At 48.3% G+C, this 19,505-nt stretch overlaps 1 protein-coding gene and 1 pseudogene across 1 annotated transcript in view; both read right to left on the bottom strand.

Moving 5' to 3' along the window:
- The window catches only part of LOC137096000 (zinc finger protein ZFP2-like), a 42,076-nt pseudogene that overhangs the window by 18,850 nt on the left and 3,721 nt on the right, over positions 1–19,505 (bottom strand).
- Positions 4,766–19,505, bottom strand: part of LOC137095993 (zinc finger protein ZFP2-like) — a 146,353-nt gene continuing 131,613 nt past the window's right edge. Inside the window, exon 3 of the mRNA XM_067463276.1 lies at positions 4,766–7,456. Within this exon, the coding sequence (XP_067319377.1) occupies positions 6,188–7,165 (978 nt within the window). The 5' untranslated portion in view covers positions 7,166–7,456 and the 3' untranslated portion in view covers positions 4,766–6,187. The remainder of the gene's footprint in view (positions 7,457–19,505) is intronic.

The raw sequence follows: 19,505 nt of genomic DNA, 5'->3' as shown, positions 1-19,505 counted from the left end.
AAATGGGGGACAATTTTCAGGAACTCAAGGAAAGGGATCGTTCCCAGAGCGAAGCGCAAACAAGGCTGACTGTCATAGAATCATAGAATTAAAGAGTTGGAAGAGACCTCCTGGGCCATCCAGTCCAACCCCATTCTGCCAACAAGCAGGAATATTGCATTCAAATCACCCCTGACAGATGGCTATCCAGCCCCTGTTTAAAAGCGTCCAAAGAAGGAGCCTCCACCACACTCCGGGGCAGAGAGTTCCACTGATGAACGGCTCTCACAGTCAGGAAGTTCTTCCTCATGTTCAGATGGAATCTCCTCTCTTGTAGTTTGAAGCCATTGTTCCATTGCGTCCTAGTCTCCAGCCTTCTCCCTCCTCCTTCCTGTGGCTTCCTCTCACATATTTATACATGGCTATGAAGGGCGGAATGAAGTAAGGAAGGAGGGAGAGAAGGAAAAAAGCGAGGGAGGGGGAGAAGGGAAGAAAGAAGGAAGAAAGGGAGGAATGAAGTAAGGAAGGGGTGAGAGAAGGAAGGGAGGAATGAAGGGAGCAAGGAAGGAAGAGTGGAAGGAAGAGAGGAAGGAAGGGGTGAGAGAAGGAAGAAAGGGAGGAAGGAAGGGGGCAGGGAAGGAAGAGTGGAAGGAAGGGATGAAGGGGGGAATGAAGTAAGGAAGGGGTGAGAGAAGGAAGAAAGGGAGGAAGGAAGGGGGCAAGGAAGGAAGATAGGAAGGAAGGGATGAAGGGGGGAATGAAGTAAGGAAGGGGTGAGAGAAGGAAGAAAGGGAGGAAGGAAGGGAGCAAGGTAGGAAGAGTGGAAGGAAGGGATGAAGGGCGGAATGAAGTAAGGAAGGGATGAGAGAAGGAAGAAAGGGAGCAAGGAAGGAGGAGCGGAAGGAAGGGATGAAGGGGGGAATGAAGTAAGGAAGGGGTGAGAGAAGGAAGAAAGGAAGGAAGGAAGGGAGCAAGGAAGGAAGAGTGGAAGGAAGGGATGAAGGGGGGAATGAAGTAAGGAAGGGGTGAGAGAAGGAAGAAAGGGAGGAAGGAAGAGAGCAAGGAAGGAAGAGTGGAAGGAAGGGATGAAGGGGGAATGAAGTAAGGAAGGGGTGAGAGAAGGAAGAAAGGAAGGAAGGGGGCAAGGAAGGAAGAGTGGAAGGAAGGGATGAAGTGTGGAATGAAGTAAGGAAGGGGTGAGAGAAGGAAGAAAGGAAGGAAGGAAGGGGGCAAGGAAGGAAGAGTGGAAGGAAGGGATGAAGTGTGGAATGAAGTAAGGAAGGGGTGAGAGAAGGAAGAAAGGGAGGAAGGAAGGGGGCAGGGAAGGAAGAGCAGAAGGAGGGAGGGAGGGAGGAAGAAAGGGAGGAAGAAGGAAAGGGAGGAAGAAGTGAAGGAGGAAGGGGAAAAAAAGAAAGGGAAGGGTGAAGGGAAGAAAGGGAGGGAGACAAGGGAGGGAGACTGCAATGGCACTCCTAGCCCAACCCTCCCTCGCAGGGCCCCCCTGCCTTCCCTCAAGCCCACTCTGGAAGGAAGGAAAGGAGCCCTGTGTGCTCTCTTTCTGCCTGCCTGCCTGGAGGTGTGTTTGTGGGCTCCTCCTCCCTCCCTCCCTCCCGAGGGCCCCCCCTTCCTTCCAAGGCGGATTCCCAGGCTGAGCCCGGCTCCCCAGCACAGGCCTCCTCGGGCCTCCCTCCCTCCTCGGGCCTACCTCTTCCTCCTCTTCTCTGAGGGGATCCCAGGCCGAGGAAGGGGACAGGCCGCCGAGGAGTCTCCTGCTCCTCCCTCCCACACTCGCGAGTAGGCCTTCCTCCCCTCCCCTTCCACTCCCACGCGGGAGGATTCCACTGATCCCGGGAAGCGTGGCTGCCTCTCCCTCGGCTAGGCCCAACCGGAAGAAGCGCCGCTCTCTCTCACTTCCGCCCGCAGAGGCCTCCCCCCCTTCCCTCGGTCTCCACTGGCCTGGCCGTGACGTCACCCAGAAGCCCTACTTCCGCCCGGCGCTGTCATGGCGGGAGGAGGAGGCGTGTGCCCAAAGAGGGGCGGGGCTTGGCCTTAAAGGAGCCGGACTGCAGGAAGGAAGGAGGGAGGGAGGCAGAGCTAGGCCTGGCCTCTCTCTCCTTCCTGGCCCAGCCTGGGGAGGGAGGGAGAGGGAAGACCTCTCTCTCTGTCTCTCTCTCTCTCTCTCTCTCACAGACACAACATGCACCCCTGAGTTGTTGCTGTGAATGGTTTTCCGGGCTGCCTGGCCAGGTTCCAGAAGCACTCTCTCCTGACATTTCCCCTCCATCTCTCTCTGGCTGAAGGCATCCCCAGAGGTTGGGAGGGAGGCCTCTTGCAAGCTGGGCGAGTAGAGTTCACATACATCCCTGTGGAGTGATACCCAGGGTGGGAGAGAGGAAGAACTCCTGTCTGTTGGAGGCAAGCGTGGATGTTTCCATAGGTTTTAAATGCTGGCTGTGACTGTACTGTCTATTGTTTACTTTTGTTTATGAGATTGACTTTAACTGTTGTATTGTTTTCTTATTGCTTTTACTGTTGATGTACTTTGGGCTCGACCTCATGTAAGCCGCACCAACTCCCTTTGGGAGATGGTAGTGGGGTATAAATAAAGTTATTATTATTATTATTATTATTATTATTGATCACATTCATTCGCATTGAATAGCCTTGCAGGTCCAAAGCCTGGCTGCTTCCTGCCTGGCTTCCCACAGATATGTCAACCCCACTTGCCTGCTTTCCCACAGGCCTCACCCCTCCGAGGATGCCTGCCATAGAGAGGTGTGGGCGGGAATGCTTCTGGAACACGGCCACGCACAGCGACCCAGTGATTCCGGCCATGAAAGCCTTCGACAGCAAAATGCAGAAAATCAGTGGCTGATAATGTGAAAACTCGGTGAATGCAAAAACCCAGAGACTCTGTGGCCAGGACACTGATTTCCTCTGGATAACAAGAGGCCTCTCCCTTTCCAACCCAGATGGATCAGGACCTTTCTCTCGTGGTCTGGCCAGGTCCTGAGTCCTCAGGAGATGAGGAAGGGGATCCTGGGAGAGATCCAGGGCGCATAGTTCCACTCTTTGGAAGTCCCTGAAAGCCTCAGGACCACCTGGCAAGGGAACCCCAAACCTTTCATAAATGTTGTTGTTGTTCATTCGTTCAGTCGTCTCCGACTCTTCGTGACCTCATGGACCAGCCCACGCCAGAGCTCCCTGTCGGCCGTCACCACCCCCAGCTCCTTCAAGGTCAGTCCAGTCACTTCAAGGATGCCATCCATCCATCTTGCCCTTGGTCAGCCCCTCTTCCTTTTGCCTTCCACTTTCCCCAGCATCATTGTCTTCTCCAGGCTTTGCTGTCTCCTCATGATGTGGCCAAAGGACTTCAGCTTTGTCTCTAGTCTCCTTCCCTCCAGTGAGCTTTAGTCGGGCTTTATTTCCTGGAGGATGGACTGGTTGGATCTTCTCGCAGTCCAAGGCACTCTCAGAACTTTCCTCCAGCACCACAGCTCAAAAGCATCGATCTTCCTTCGCTCAGCCTTCCTGAAGGTCCAGCTCTCACATCCGTAGATGTGACTACAGGGAAGACCATGGCTTGGACTAGGCAATGGATCTTTGTTGCCAGTCTGATGTCTCTCCTCTTTACTATTTTATCGAGACTGGACATTGCTCTCCTCCCAAGAAGTAAGCGTCTTCTGATTTCCTGGCCACAGTCTGCATCTGCAGTCATCTTTGCACCTAGAAATACAAAGTCTGTCACGGCCTCCACATTTTCTCCCTCTATTTTCCAGTTGTCAATCATGCTTGTTGCCATAATCTTGGTTTTTTTTTTTTTTTTTTTTTGACATTTAGCTGCAACCCAGCTTTTGCGCTTTCTTCTTTCACCTTGATGAGAAGGCTCCTCAGCTCCTCCTCGCTCTCGGCCATCAGAGTGGTGTCATCTGCATATCTGAGGTTGTGAATGTTTCTTCCAGCCATTTTCACCCCAGCTTTGCATTCATTGTATGGAAGGGTATTTTGGGGCCTGCTGTATTCAGAGTGTCTCCAATGTATGGTGAAGGCACCTGGTCCCCATACCCTCTATGTACATACAACCCTGGGAACGGAGAGTCCAGGACCATCAGTAAATATCCCTCTAGCGCTCTCCCAGCCTAGACATGGAATCGCTTTTGTGTGTGATTGACAGATAGACAATCCCTTTATCAGTAGGGATGTTTTGCACTGTTTACCTGGCCAGGTGTGTCCAGAGGTCTAGGATTCCCACAGAAGAAAAGGCTAAGCAAAGGTGAATAAATGAGCCTTTGGAATGGTGACCCTCTGGATCTGTGGCATGATCACCTTTTGTCTTCTGTGCCTGGCACGGTTGCAACAACTAACGGGCAACAAACGCTAGTCTATAAGCCTCTCTCTCACTATATGACTTTCATCTCTATTTCCTTTAAATGCTGTTCTATACTTCATCAATTCAGTTAACTTGTCCATCTCGACTGATGGATGTGAATCTTCACCAGCCGTTGTCACCATTCTTTGTCTTCCGTTCTCTGCCGTGAGGGAGATGTGCTGCGTATCCGAATGGACCCTTTGCCAACGGTGAGGATTCAACCGTCTCAAGTATGGAAAGGAGTTCACTCTAAGCAGGGATATATTCTGTCTATATATGTTGTGTGTCTATGGCACTGAATGTTTGCCATGTATATGTACATTGTAATCCGCCCTGAGTCCCTTGCGGGGTGAGAAGGGCGGAATACAAATACTGTAAATAAATAGGTACACACAAAGCAAGGCGGATGGTCCCGTGTTCCAGGGTTCTCCCGGTATAAAGCCTGACGTTTATTAAACAAACACAAGGTAAGCCAAGACCAGATTTGCTTATAAGAAAATTAAAGTCTTGAGTCCACCTTTTTTATCATGTCAGAAAAGAAATGAGAACATACTGTAAGTCACTTCTGGTGTGAGAGAAGTGGACATCTGCAAAGACGATGCCTAGGGGATGCCCGAATGTGCTACCATCCTGCTGGGAGGCTTCTCTCACGTCTCCGCATGGGAAGCAAGGGTGTCTGTCAGGATAGGAGCTCACTCTGTCTCGTGGATTTGAACCACCAACCTTCAGGTCAGCAGTTCAACCGGCACAAGGGTTTAACCCATTGCGCCAGTCCGGCTAATATAATACAATTGCATCAGCACAGTGGGAGTAATAATGAACACAAGGAGCCCCTGGTAGCGCAGTGGGTTAAACCCCTGTGCCGGCAGGACTGAAGACTGACAGGTCGCAGGTTTGAATCCAGGAAGAGGCGGATGGGCTACCTCTATCAGCTCCAGCTCCTCATGCGACCTGTCAGTCTATGTATCAATGTGTTAAGTTGTTCAATCACTCAATCAATTCTAACACTGAATTACACAATGCATACATTACATACAATAAGATTATTATTGTCTCAACACCATGGGCAAAATCTATATAAACATCAATTGTTCAATCAAGAAAAACATCTATAACAAACATTAAGCAATAAGTTCTCATTCACAACATGCTGTGAGTTCTCAACCAGAAGACAGTCCAGAATTTATAATCAACTATTCAGGATACAACAAAGTCCAGAAAAGGGTGACAGGGACATGGCTGGAGGCCAAAATTCTAACCGAGGGGCAACAGAGCCAAGACGTAAGACGAGGCTATGAAGAGATGACCTTCTCTGCTACCAAAGAGCTCTTCTTTTTCAGAACCCTTTTCTCCAGAGATCTCAGCTGCTGCTCCTTTCAGCAAACCTCCACAGATCACCCTAGAAGCCTGTGACGGGTTTCTTATGGAGGAGGCGAGGGGAACCCCTTCGGAGCTTGCTGCAATACGGAGAAAAATCCCCTTCTGAGTGAGACTTGCTCCCAGTAGCCGTCGACCAAGGCCACACAAACTAGTCCATGGTAGAGAGAGAGAGAGAGAGAGAGAGAGAGAGAGAGAGAGAGAGAGCCAGGTGCCGGCCTTCCTCTTTCCTTCCAATATTTTTTTGAAAAAGAGCTCGGAAACTGAAAGGCAGGTCTCCTCTAGCGGCGCATGAGTTCCGTGATGTTTATTGTATGCTGAACATCCTCTAAAGCTCTTCCCACATTCCGTGCATTTATATGGCTTCTCTATGATGTGGCCCCTTTGAAAGCAATGTAGATAGATTTGGAAGGAATCGAGATAGTTACTCTGACTGAAACTTTCTCCACATTCTATGCACTTCTATGGCTTCTGTACTGTGTGAGTCATTTGGTGGGAACGAAGATTGCCACTGTGACTGAAGCTCTTTCCACATTCCATACATTTATATGGCTTCTCCCCTGTGTGCTTCCTTTGATGGGACCGTAGATGGCCACTCTCACTGAAGCTTTCTCCACATTCCATACATTTATATGGCTTCTCCCCTGTGTGGATCCTTTGATGGGAACGTAGAGTGCAACTGTGACTGAAGCTCTTTCCACATTCCATACATTTATATGGCTTCTCCCCTGTGTGGATCCTTTGATGGGAACGTAGAGTGTCATTCCGACTGAAGCTCTTTCCACATTCCTTACATTTATATGGCTTCTCCCCTGTGTGGATCCTTTGATGGGAACGTAGAGTGCCACTCTCACTGAAGCTCTTTCCACATTCCTTACATTTATATGGCTTCGCCCCGGTGTGGATCCTTTGATGGGAACGTAGAGTGTCATTCCGACTGAAGCTCTTTCCACATTCCATACATTTATATGGCTTCTCCCCTGTGTGGATCCTTTGATGGGACCGTAGATGGCCACTCTGACTGAAGCTTTCTCCACATTCCACACATTGATATGGCTTCTCCCCTGTGTGGATCCTTTGATGGGACCGTAGATGGCCACTCAGACTGAAGCTTTCTCCACATTCCATACATTTATATGGCTTCTCCCCTGTGTGGATCCGTTGATGGCGACGTAGATTGCCACTCAGACTGAAGCTTTCTCCACATTCCATGCATTTATATGGCTTCTCCCCTGTGTGCTTCCTTTGATGGGAACGCAGACTATCTCCACGACTGAAGCTTTCTCCACATTCCATGCATTGATATGGCTTCTCCCCTGTGTGGGTCCGGTCATGTACAGTAAGGAAACAATTCTTTTCAAATTGTTTTCCACACTCCATACACTGATGTAACTTCTCCCCTGTGTCTGATCTAGGATAGGGAGGTAGAGGGCTTGCCATTCTTTCACATTTACAATTCAAATATGATGCCAGGGGTTCACAGATATAACCTCCTGAACAGCAGTTTTTGTACTGCTGTAATCTTCTGCTTGCTTTCCCAAGCCTCTCTTTTTACAGCAAAATCTTATTTCCCCCCTTTAAGTGCACAGGGATGTAGTCTCAAAAATATTTCTCTAGTACTTATTTTTTCTTGTTGTCATTGCTGTGTATCTTGAAGTCACTTTGAACTTGCAGCACTCCTCAGGCCAAGCTCTCACAAGGTGTTCTTCGCAGAACTTGTTCCGAAGTTACCTGCCAGAGAAATGAGAGGGAAATCTCTTCAGGAGTTAAATAGGGAAGAGGAAGTCTAGTGCTGTAGCAAACCAAGAGGAAGAGGGAAGGTGCCCAGTGCCAGGTGACAAATACTTTGACACTTGCCCAACTACAAACAATCCTTCCTCAGGTACAAAGGGGACGGGGCCCCAAGATTCTCCGTGTGCGATTTCTTACGCTGCCAGGTGTTCAGGGAGGGGCCTTTATAATTCTCAGCCAGGGAGGTCCTTGGCTTCTCTTAACTACAAACTCTAGAATCCTGCAGGAAACAGACACAGGATTTCAAAGGGGAAGCAGGCTCTTCTCCTCCTTGGAAGGGCAGGGATTCTTCCTCCGCGTGGCTTTTTGGGCCTTCTCCTTTTGAGTCCACCCTCCCCTCCTGTCTTTGCAGGCCCCTCTGCCCTCCTCCTCCTGCCTCCAGAAGGCATTCACATCCTTCCCGCCCTTCCTTTGCTCATGAATGGGGAGCGGTGGATGTGTTGCAGCCAACCCAGGCTTCACGTGTTACCTCCAGCTCCACAGTGTTGTGTGTCTGCTTTGTAAAATGTGTTTCTTAAAAACATGAGCATGCGTTCCCGAAACACAATTGTTTAGGTTTTACTATTTTTCATTTTATGAGTTGTAATTGATTTTAAAAGGAAGGCATGATAATGCAGACCTGGAGACTGGAATTGCATCAACCTCTGCACCAGGTGGGCTTTAGAGAGGAAGGCATCCCATCATGGGGAGATCACAGAAGAGAAGGCCCTCCTGGCTTCCACTGGTGCTCATATTTATACAGACTTCATGTCCATGTAACATTGCTTTTAGCTGCACCCTCATTTTTATACATCCTTTTCTTAAAAAGTGAGCGAGGGAAAAAGAAAAATAGGGGGGAAGTTAGGTGACCTCCGGTCTCTTCCAATCTTGTCACGAAGAAAGCTAAAATCATACGCTTCACCCTCTAGACCTCTCTGTATGAACGCGGTATATAAATACAGCAAATAAATAAATAAGGAAGTGAGGAAAGAAGGTACAAAGGGAGGAATGAAGTAAGGAAGCAGGGAGAGAAGAAAAAAAGGGAGGGAGGGGGAGAAGGGAAGAAAGGGAGGGAGGAAGGAAGAGCGGAAGGAAGGGATGAAGGGGGGAGTGAAGTAAGGAAGGAGGGAGAGAAGAAAAAAGGGAGGGAGGGGGAGAAGGGAAGAAAGGGAGGAAGGAAGGGAGCAAGGAAGGGATGAAGGGGGGAGTGAAGTAAGGAAGGAGGGAGAGAAGGAAAAAAGGGAGGAGGGAGAAGGGAAGAAAGGGAGGAAGGAAGGGAGCAAGGAAGGAAGGAAGAGAGGAAGGAAGGGATGAAGGGGGGAGTGAAGTAAGGAAGGAGGGAGAGAAGGAAAAAAGGGAGGAGGAGGGAGAAGGGAAGAAAGGGAGGAAGGAAGGGAGCAAGGAAGGAAGAGCGGAAGGAAGAGAGGAAGGAAGGGATGAAGGGGGGAATGAAGTAAGGAAGGAGGGAGAGAAGGAAGAAAGGGAGGGAGGCGTCTTGTAAACAGGTCTTGGCAGTAGGCGACTCCCTCCTTAGAGGAACGGAAGCCGTCATTTCCAGACCAGGTGGGATGGCTCGAGAAATATGCTGCTTACCAGGGGGAAAAATACACCACATCACTCAGAGGCTCACCAGGCTCCTCAAGCCCCATCACCGTCCTCCCCTCATGTTGATTCATGTAGGAACCAATGATACTGCTAGGCATACGTTTCAAAAGATCATAAATGATTTTCAAGCTCTCGGAACAAAGCTAAAACAATGTAATGTACAGGTGGCCTTTTCATCATCCCTCCTCCCTGTTGTAAGACACGGACCCACAAGGGCCAGAAAAATAGTACAGGTCAATAACTGGCTTAGAAAATGGTGTCAGGAGGAACGCTTTGGCTTCCTTGACCATGGCCTGCTTTTCCAGGAGGATGGCCAACTGGCAAGGGATGGGGTGCATCTCACACAAGTAGGAAAACACCTTTTTGCTCACAGACTCGCAAACCTCATTAGGGGCACTTTAAACTAGGTCCACCGGGGGAGGGGGACAACAGCCTTGCGAACACTACTTTACCCACAATGTCAGGCAACCGCCAGAAGGCTAAACGGAGGGCTGCACAAACACAACGAGGACCAAGTCCCAAAAGCACAATAATCCCAATTAAACAGCTGAGGGGAGATCTCAGGGGCTCACATGTCTTTACACTAATGGACAGAGCATGGGAAATAAACAAGACAAACTCCAACTTTTAGCACAACACCACAAATATAATATCATAGGCATCACTGAAACCTTGCAGTCCCACACAAAACACCCATCAATCGCTGGAAGCATTTCACAGCTCAGCAGCCAAAATCAGCAATAAACAGCTTTTATTGTAGTCGTAAAGACAATTACACTATATACAAAGTAAGCCCATAGATCTTGTCACTGCTCCGGTAAATCAGCAGCCTCAGCTAGCAGTTCAAAACTGAAGTCCATTCCGTTGCGCAGGCTTCTTCATAATCATGGCGCTTGTTATCAGTAAAGCACGCCCAGTAAATTCCTAAGTGATGACACAAGGCCCGTCCACATCAGAGGAAGCAGGAAACACTTGCAAAGCCCCTTCTAGGAAACTGGCCACTTCTTCTGTAGTCTCAACTCAATCCTCACTGGATAGTCCTGCATACGTTCACATTACCGGCTCCAAACATACCATTTAAATTTCCCATCATTCACCTCACTCTGAAACTCCAGATAATGCTCAAAAGTGTGACAGACCGAGGAGGCTGCTCCACCCGCCATGCTCTGCTCCATGGATGGACAGAAGTGGTGTATTCGGAGAGCGTCAGATATGCTCTGGGAAAGCATGATTCTGGACACTTTGGGGCTTCTTTCTCAAGAGGAAGAAGGAAGGCGCTTTTGGAGTCTGTGATTTAGTGCAGGGAGTCAGGTTCTGCTGTATGGAAAACAGAGATCTGGTCCTTGGCAGTGTTCTTAGGCATTGTCCAATGTAGTTGCACAGAATCTGTATGTCTCAATGTTGGTCTGTAATCTGATATACCTTCTCACACTGGGAATTGCAATAAAAAGAACCTAGGCTTTGAAGTCATTGAAAAGCCATCCATGACAGATGAAGGGAAGAATGAAGTAAGGAAGGAGAGAGGAAAGAATGGGAGGAGGGAAGGGAGCAAGGAAGGAAGAGCAGAAGGAAGAGAGGAAGGAAGGGAGGAAGGGAGGAATGAAGTAAGGAAAGGGGCGAGGAAGGACGAAATGGAGGGAGGGAGAGAAGGGAATACAGGGATGAAGGAAGGGAGCAAGGAAGGAAGAGAGGAAGGAAGGGATGAATGAAAAAAGCATGAATGGAAGAATGAAGGAAGGAAGAAAAGGGAGGGTGAGAGTAAGGAAGGATGAGTAGTAGGAAGGAAGGATGATGGGAGGAATGAAGTAAGGAAGGAGGGAGAGAAGAAAGAAAGGGAGGGAGGGGGAGAAGGGAAGAAAGGGAGGAAGGAAGGAAGAGTGGAAGGAAGAGAGGGAGGAAGGGATGAAGGGAGGAATGAAGAAAGCATGAATGGAAGAATGAAGGAAGGAAGAAAAGGGAGGGTGGGAGTAAGGAAGGATGAGTAGTAGGAAGGATGGATGATGGGAGGAATGAAGTAAGGAAGGAGGGAGAGAAGAAAGAAAGGGAGGGAGGGGGAGAAGGGAAGAAAGGGAGGAAGGAAGGAAGAGTGGAAGGAAGAGAGGAAGGAAGAGATGAAGGGAGGAATGAAGAAAGCATGAATGGAAGAATGAAGGAAGGAAGGAGAGAAGGAAGAAAAGGGAGGGAGTAAGGAAGTATGAGTGGAAGGAAGGATGAAGGGAGGAATGAAGAAAGCATGAATGGAAGAATGAAGGAAGGAAGAAAAGGGAGGGTGGGAGTAAGGAAGGATGAGTAGTAGGAAGGATGGATGATGGGAGGAATGAAGTAAGGAAGGAGGGAGAGAAGAAAGAAAGGGAGGGAGGGGGAGAAGGGAAGAAAGGAAGGAAGAGTGGAAGGAAGAGAGGAAGGAAGGGATGAAGGGAGGAATGAAGAAAGCATGAATGGAAGAATGAAGGAAGGAAGGAGAGAAGGAAGAAAAGGGAGGGAGTAAGGAAGGATGAGTGGAAGGAAGGATGAAGGGAGGAATGAAGTAAGGAAAGATGGAAAGAAGAAAGAAAGTGAGGGAGGAATGGAGGAAGGAAGAAAGAAAGGAAGGAAGGAAGAGAGTAAGGAAGGATGAGCGGTAGTGAGGTGAGCAGTGGACCAAAGTACCTCCATTTTGAGGCCTACCTATGCCTGTCTGTCTCTAAGATGCTAGGGAAAGCATATTTCCAACTTCTAATCAAGATGCAGCAAGTGTCACAATAGCCTGTTCCAAGAAGCCGTTTGTGGTCAGCCGATGTGGTCGGCCAAGTTCCTGTAAAGAATGTATGCAATATGCTTGGCTAATATGAATGTCTATGGGGGGTTGTTGACAAGAACGGAAGGGTCTTACAAAATGCTAGACGGTTTGTGGTGGGCCGATTCCCCGAAGTGTTTGTGCTGAAGGAAATGTTTGCCTAACCCGAAACCGTCCATAGGGGAAAAGAGGAACTTCTTTGCCCTAAACAACCCGGCTATATTAACCCCGGAGTCCGAGGGCTCAGGACGGACAGAACTTGTCCTGGCATGCTGCGCGCATGACCCTCTGCCTGTCTGTCTCCTATTGCGCAATATGAATCAACTTGTGCTTGCCTGCTAACTGTTTGGACTCGTGCTTCGGATCCATAGCGGACTGGTAAGATCCTGGAAAGTTTGGGTTGGGAATCGCGTTCTCCGCGTTCCTGCTACAGTAGGAAGGAAGGATGATGGGAGGAATGAAGTAAGGAAGGAGAGAGGAAAGAATGGGAGGAAGGAAGGGAGCAAGGAAGGAAGTGCAGAAGGAAGGGAGGAAGGAAGGGATGAAGGGAGGAATGAAGTAAGGAAGGAGGGAGAGAAGAAAGAAAGGGAGGGAGGGGGAGAAGGGAAGAAAGGAAGGAAGAGTGGAAGGAAGAGTGGAAGGCAGAGAGGAAGGAAGGAATGAATAAGGAAAGACGGAGAGAAGAAAGAAAGTGAGGGAGGAAGGAAGGAAGAAAGAAAGATAGGAAGGAAGAAAGAAAGGGAGTAAGGAAGGATGAGTAGTAGGAAGGAAGGATGATGGGAGGAATGAAGTAAGGACGGAGGGAGAGAAGGAAGAAAGGGAGGAAAGAAGGGAGGTGCCAATGACACAGAGAGCACAAGCCTCAGTCGCAGAAGAGCACATCTGTGAAGGGAGGAAGGAAGGGATGAAGGGAGAGAAGGAAGAAAGGGAGGGAGGAAAGGAGCAAGGAAGGAAGAGCGGAAGGAAGGGATGAAGGGAGGAATTAAGTAAGGAAGGGGGGAGAGAAGGACGAAAGAGAAGGGAGGGGAAGAGGAAAGGGAGAGAGGGAGGGAGAGAAGGGAAGTAAGGGATGAAGGAATGAAGTAAGGAAGGGGGGAGAGAATGAAGAAAGGAACAAAGGAAGGGATCAAGGAAGGAAGAGCGGCAGGAAGAGAGGAAGGGAGGGATGAAGGGAGGAATGCAGTAAGGAAGGGACGAGGAAGGAAGAAAGGAAGGGAGTTATAGAAGGGAAGAAAGAAAGAGTGGAAGGAAGAGATGAAGGGAGGAAAGAAGTAAGGAAGGGGCGAGGAAGGAAGAAAGGGAGGGGGAGGGAGAGAAGGGAAGAAAGGGATGAAGGAAGGGAGCAAGGAAGGAAGAGTGGAAGGAAGAGATGAAGTGAGGAAAGAAGTAAGGCAGGAGAGAGAGAAGGGAAGAAAGGGATGAAGGGAGCAAGGAAGGAAGAGCGGAAGGAAGGGAGGAATGAAGTAAAGAAGGGGGAGAGAAGGAAGGAGGGAGGGAGGGGCCAATGACACAAACAGGGCACCTGGCATCCCTAAAGCACACTTTGGAAGGAAATAAGCACATTTCAAAACATAGCATGTGACCAGCCCCACTCAAGTGCCCAGATTTTCCTTGACGCACACTCACTCACACCCACCCATCCATCCATCCATCCATCTATCTATATGATTGTATGAAGGGATGAGGAAGAGAAGGGAAGAAAGGGAGCAAGGAAGGAAGAGCGGAAGGAAGAGGAGAGGGAGGGAGGAAAGAAGAGAAGGGATGAAGTGAGGAAGGAGGGAGAGAAGGAAGAAAGGGAGGGAGGTGATGAATGAAGAAAGGGAGGGAGGGATGAAGTGAGGAATGAAGTAAAGAAGGGGGGATGAAGTGAGGAAGGAGGGAGAGAAGGAAGAAAGGGAGGGAGGTGATGAAGGAAGAAAGGGAGGGAGGGAGGGATGAAGTGAGGAATGAAGTAAAGAAGGGGGGAGGAAGGAAGGGAGGGAGGGAGGGAGGCGCCACTGGCAGGCCGACCCCCCCCCCGCTCCCCCTTTGCGCCCAGGGGGGGTTGGGGAGTGGGCCGGGGAGGGAGGAGGGGGGCTGCGGGGCCTTCTCCTCCTCCTCCTCCTTTCAAAAATCTGTTTCTTAAAAACATTAACTTGTGTTCCCGAAACATAATTGTTTTCTCAGCCTGTGGGCTGAGAAAAGCGGTATATAAATAAAGTAAATCAATAAATGGGTTTTACTATTTTTCATTTTATGAGTTGTAATTCATTTGAAAGGAAAGGGATGAGAATGCAGACCTGGAGCCTGGAGTGGCATCACCCTCTGCCCCAGGTGGGCTTTGGAGAGGAGGGCATCCCATCATGGGGAGGTCGCAGAAGAGAAGGCCCTCCTGGTTTCCATGGGTGCTCATATTTATACAGACTTCATTTCCAGGTAACATTGCTTTTACATGGACCCTCTCTTTTTATACATCCTTTTCTTTAAAAGCGGGGGGGGGGGGGGGGAGAAAGGAAAAAAGAAAAATGGGGGGGGGGGAGTCAATCTAGTCACAAAGAAAGCTAATATCGTACGCTTCACAACTCAGACCTCTCTAGATCTACTCTTTTGTCATTTTCCCATTTCCTTTTCCAATCCTTATTCCAGAAATCTCTTCCTCGCCTGTGATGTCCCTTAACAATACTTTAAGAACTCGTGGAAATAGAAGAGGTGAGAGTGGGCATCCCTGCCTAGCCCCTTTTTGAATTCTGCATGGCTTGGTTATATTTACATTTACAATCACTTATATCATCTGTCTAGTGCATTAGTTCCCAACCCCCTGACCAGGGACCACTTTGACCAGGAACCACTCTCCAACATTAGCACCATAAAGATTACGAATCAGTTAATGAGTGAGAGTTAAACATTTTGGAGACCTCTTTCGTAAAGATTGAGGCCCGCAATGACTAAATCATTAACTACCTAGGGCAATAGACACGATTGCCCCGGAATGTCACCTCTCAAGTCGCCGAGCTAAACCTGCTCCTTGGTTCAACAAGGAGCTGGCAGCGATGAAGCGAATGAAGAGGAGACTCGAGTGTGTGTGGCGTTCAGAGCTTAGTGAGTCATATCAAAAAGAGCTATGTGCTTATCTAAGGGCATACAACGCAGCAATAAAAGCTGCACAGAAATCTTTCTTTGCAGTGAATATTGCGTCCGCAAGGAACCATCCAGCAGAGCTGTTCCGAGTAGTCAGAGGGTTGTTAAATCCCGTCCTCCAATACGGGAAATATGACAACTCAACAGCACGCTGTGAAGCATTTGCTCGGTTCTTTGTGGACAAAGTCACTTTGATCCATTCAGACCTTGTCACCATGTTAACAGCAGTCTCTGAGGATGTATCACGAGCACCTTCTTATCACGTTTTGATGGATTCATTTCAATTAGTGCAGCTCAAGAATGTGGAGAAGATACTTGGGGAAGCAAGGCCAACCACATGCATCTTGGACCTCTGTCCATCCTGGCCAGTAAAGGAAGCCAGAGGTTTGGCAGGGTGAGTGAAGGTGGTGGTTAATGCCTCCTTCAAGGAAGGCAATATTCGAGCCAGCTTAAAGCAAGCCATAATAAAAACCGTTGTTGAAAAAACCATCACTGGACCCCAATCTTCCCTTTTTGGGCAAAGTACAGGAACATGTGATGGCCTCGCAACTCCAAGTGATCTTGGAGGACACAGATTATCTAGATCTGGTGCAGTCTGGTTTTAGGCTGGGACTGCCTTGGTCGCCTTAGTGGGTGATCTATACCGACAACTGGACAGGGGGAGTGTGTCCCTGTTGATTTTGCTGGACTTCTCAGTGGCCTTTGATACTGTTGACCACAGTATCCTTCTGGATCATCTCGTGGGAATGGGCCTCGGAGGTACTGTTTTGCAGTGGCTACAGTCCTTCCTAAAGGGCCGTTCCCAGAAGGTGTTATTGGGAGATACCTGCTCGGCCCCACAGTCATTGTTCCGTGGGATCCCGCAGGGCTCAATACCGTCTCCCATGTTGTTTAACATCTACATGAAGCCATTGGGGGAGATCATCCTGTCACCTGTCTGCAAATGATGTTCAACTCTATCACTCCTTCCCAGCTGCTGTAAAGGAGTCTGCCCAGGTCACGAACCAGTGCTTGGGAGCTGTAATGGGCTGCACGAGGGCTAACAAATTGAAATAGAATCCAGACAAGACAGAGGTCCTCCTGGTCAGTCAACAGGCCAAACAGGGCATAGGGTTACAGCCTGTGTTGGATGGGGTTACACTCCTCCTGAAGACACAGGTTCGCAGTTTGGGTGTGATCCTGGACCCATTGTTGAGCCTGGAACCCCAGGTCTCGGTGGTTGCCAGGGGAGCATTCGCACAGTTAAAACTTGTGCGCCAGTTGCACCCGTATTTTGGAAAGTCTGACTTGGTCACAGTAGTCCACACTCTGATTACATCTATGTGGGGTTGCCTTTGAAGATTGTTCCAAAACTTCAAATGGTCCAGCGGGCGGCAGCCAGGTTGGGAACAGGAGTAGCGCTCAGGGCGCATACAGCTCCCCTGCTGCGTCAGCTCCACTGGCTGCCAGTTTGCTTCCGGACACAATTGAAAGTCCTGGTTTTAGCCTATAAAGCCCTAAATAGTTCGCGGCCAGTTTACCTATCCAAACGTATCTCCCCTTACGAAACTTCTAGGAATTTGAGACCGATTGGGGAGGCCCTGCTCTCAGTCCTGCCTTTTTCGCAGGTATGCCCGGTGGGGACGACAGACAGGGACGTCTCAGTGGTGGCCCCGCAGCGGTGGAACTCCCTCCCTGACCTTCTGGAGGAAAGTAAAAACGTGGCTTTTGGAACAAGCCTTTGGGAACTTTATTTATGTATTGTGCTTGTATACCCTTTCTCAGCTCGCAGACCACTCAGGGAAGTGTACAAGATAAAATTCAATGCTTAAAATATCATAAATACAATTAAAACATTACATATAATAGAAACTAAACAGAATCAATAAAATATAAATCCATAGTGTCTCCTTGTTAAAAAGATTGTCCGGTCTCTGTCTAATCGTGCCATTGTCCTATGTCAATTACTCTGAATTTGCAAACGCTAGTTCAAAAAGCCATGTCTTGACTTTTTTCCGGAATGTTAAAAGGGAAGGGGCTGATCTGATATCTATTGGGAGGGCTTTCCATAGCCAAGGGGCCACCATCAAGAAAGCCCTGTCACTCATCTCCGCCAGACGTATCTGTGACGAAGGCGGTAACGAGAGCAGGGCCCCTCCAGATGATCTTAAGGTCCTAGATGGTTCATAAGGGGAGATGCGTTTGAATAGGTAAGTTGGGCCAGAAACGTTTAGGGCTTTGTAAGCTAAAGCCCGCACTTTGAATTGCGCCCCGTAGCAAATTGGTAACCTGTGAATCTGGCGTAACAGAGGAGTTGTACGCTCCCTGAGCACTGCTCCTGTTAGCAATCTGGCTGCCATTCGTTGGACCATTTGAAGCTTCTGGACAAGACAGTCTTCAAAGGCAGTCCCACATAGAGCGCGCTGCAGTAGTCTATACGGGATGTAACCAGAGCGTGGACTACTGTGGCCAAATCAGACTTCCCAAGGTATGGGCGTAGCTGGCACACAAGTTTTAACTGTGCAAATGCTCCCCTGGTCACCGCCGAAACCTGGAGTTCCAGGCTTAGCAATGAATCCAGGATCACACCCAAGCTGCGAACCTGCGCCTTGAGGGGGAGTGGAACCCCATCCGACACAGGCTGTAACCCTATGCCCTGTTTGGCCTTTCAACTCACCAGGAGGACCTCTGTCTTGTCTGGATTCACTTTCAATTTGTTTGCCCTCATACAGATCGTCACAGCGTTCCACAAAGGAGCCCCCGGTGGCGCAGTGGGTTAAACCCCTGTGCCGGCAGGACTGAGGACCGACAGGTTGCAGGTTCGAATCTGGGGAGAGGCGGATGAGCTCCCTCTATCAGCTCCAGCTCCTCATGCGGGGACATGAGAAGCCTCCCACAAGGATGATAAAAAAAACATCAAAATCATCCAGGTGTCCCCTGGGCAACGTCCTTGCAGACGGCCAATTCTCTCACACCAGGAGCGAATTGCAATCACTCCTGACACGACAATTTTTTTTTTAAAAAAGCGTTCTACAATAGACAACCACGGATCAATGTGGGACTGAATTGTGGAACGACTCAGACAATGTTTTTTGGACAACGAGATGAATAGTGAGGGCATTGGTTTGATATATTTTAATGGTTTCTATTGTATTATTTTATAAATTTGTTTAAATGTTTTAAATGTTTTACTGTATACTGTTATGGCATCAAATAGCTGTTGAGTTGTAAGTTGCCTTGAGGCAACTTCAAATTTGAGAAAGAAGGGATAGAAATATTGTAAATAAATAAATAAATAACTTCCCAAGTGTCTAGGACTATGTGATGTATCGGCGAATAATTGGTGCAGATCAGAGTAGGGTGGCCTTTTGCAGCTGACAGGTGGTAATTTTTTCAGCGCCAATTGTGTTTAAGTGCAGGCCAAGGTCTTTAGGTACTGCATCTAGTGTGCCGATCACCACTGGGACCACTTTGACTGGCTTGTACCGGAGTTGTTGCAGTTCAATCTTTAAATCCTCATATCTTGTCAGCTTTTCCAGTTATTTCACTTCAATCCTGCATATTATTATCATAATCAATAATAATAATAATAATAATAATAATAATAATAATATGGGACCTTGACTGGAAGGGACTCCAATGGCCGCTTGGCCCAACCCACTGCATCACTCGGCCTTTCCTGAGAGAGATATCTACATCTGTTCTTCCAATTGTATGCTCCAATTTTTGGATCTTAAGTGCCAGCAAAGCTACTAATAGATTTTCTGAAACAGTTCTCATAATTACAAATATCTAATGAGGGCATAAATAGTCTTGTCCCTGGCCTGTGAGGAAAACACCCCGTTCCATATTGTAGCTGTTTTAAATGCATTTATGAATATTATGATTATTATTACTACTACTTTCCTCTCTTAAGTCAAGGCTCACAGCGTCTCTCAACAGCAAAAAGCCATACAATTGAAAAAACCCACAACACAGAAATACTAAACTGAATTACACAGAGAACTGTTAAAAACAAAGCCATGAAACATGGGTCTCTTCCCTCATCAAGAGTCTCAAATCTGTTTACAATTTTAAGGAACTCAAGGAAAGAGGTTTTCCCCAGAGTAAACTGCGAGCAAGGCTTACTGCTGTTGGATAGCAAAGCATTCAGGAAATTAGTCTGCATGTCGTTCATGCAATGTAATGTCACCCAAGCCCTGCCAATCATCCAGACTGTACTGCAGCCATGTTGCAATATTTACTTACTTACTTACTTACTATGCCTATATCCCGCCTTTCTCGGCCCCGAAGGGGACTCAAGGTGGATTACAGCAGAGGCAATAATTCAATGTCTTAAAACAATTCAATAATTGGGTTGTTGTAGGTTTTTCCGGGCTATATGGTCATGTTCTAGAGGCATTTTCTCCTGACGTTTCGCCTGCATCTATGGCAAGCATCCTCAGAGGTAGTGAGGTCTGTTGGAACTAGGCAAAAGGGTTTATATATCTGTGGAATGACAAGGGTGGTTAAAAGGACTTTTGTCTGCTGGAG

The sequence above is a fragment of the Anolis sagrei genome, chromosome 2 (assembly GCF_037176765.1).
Source record: "Anolis sagrei isolate rAnoSag1 chromosome 2, rAnoSag1.mat, whole genome shotgun sequence".
In the NCBI taxonomy this organism is placed as follows: domain Eukaryota; kingdom Metazoa; phylum Chordata; class Lepidosauria; order Squamata; family Dactyloidae; genus Anolis; species Anolis sagrei.
This window is presented reverse-complemented; position numbering and strand designations above follow the sequence as displayed.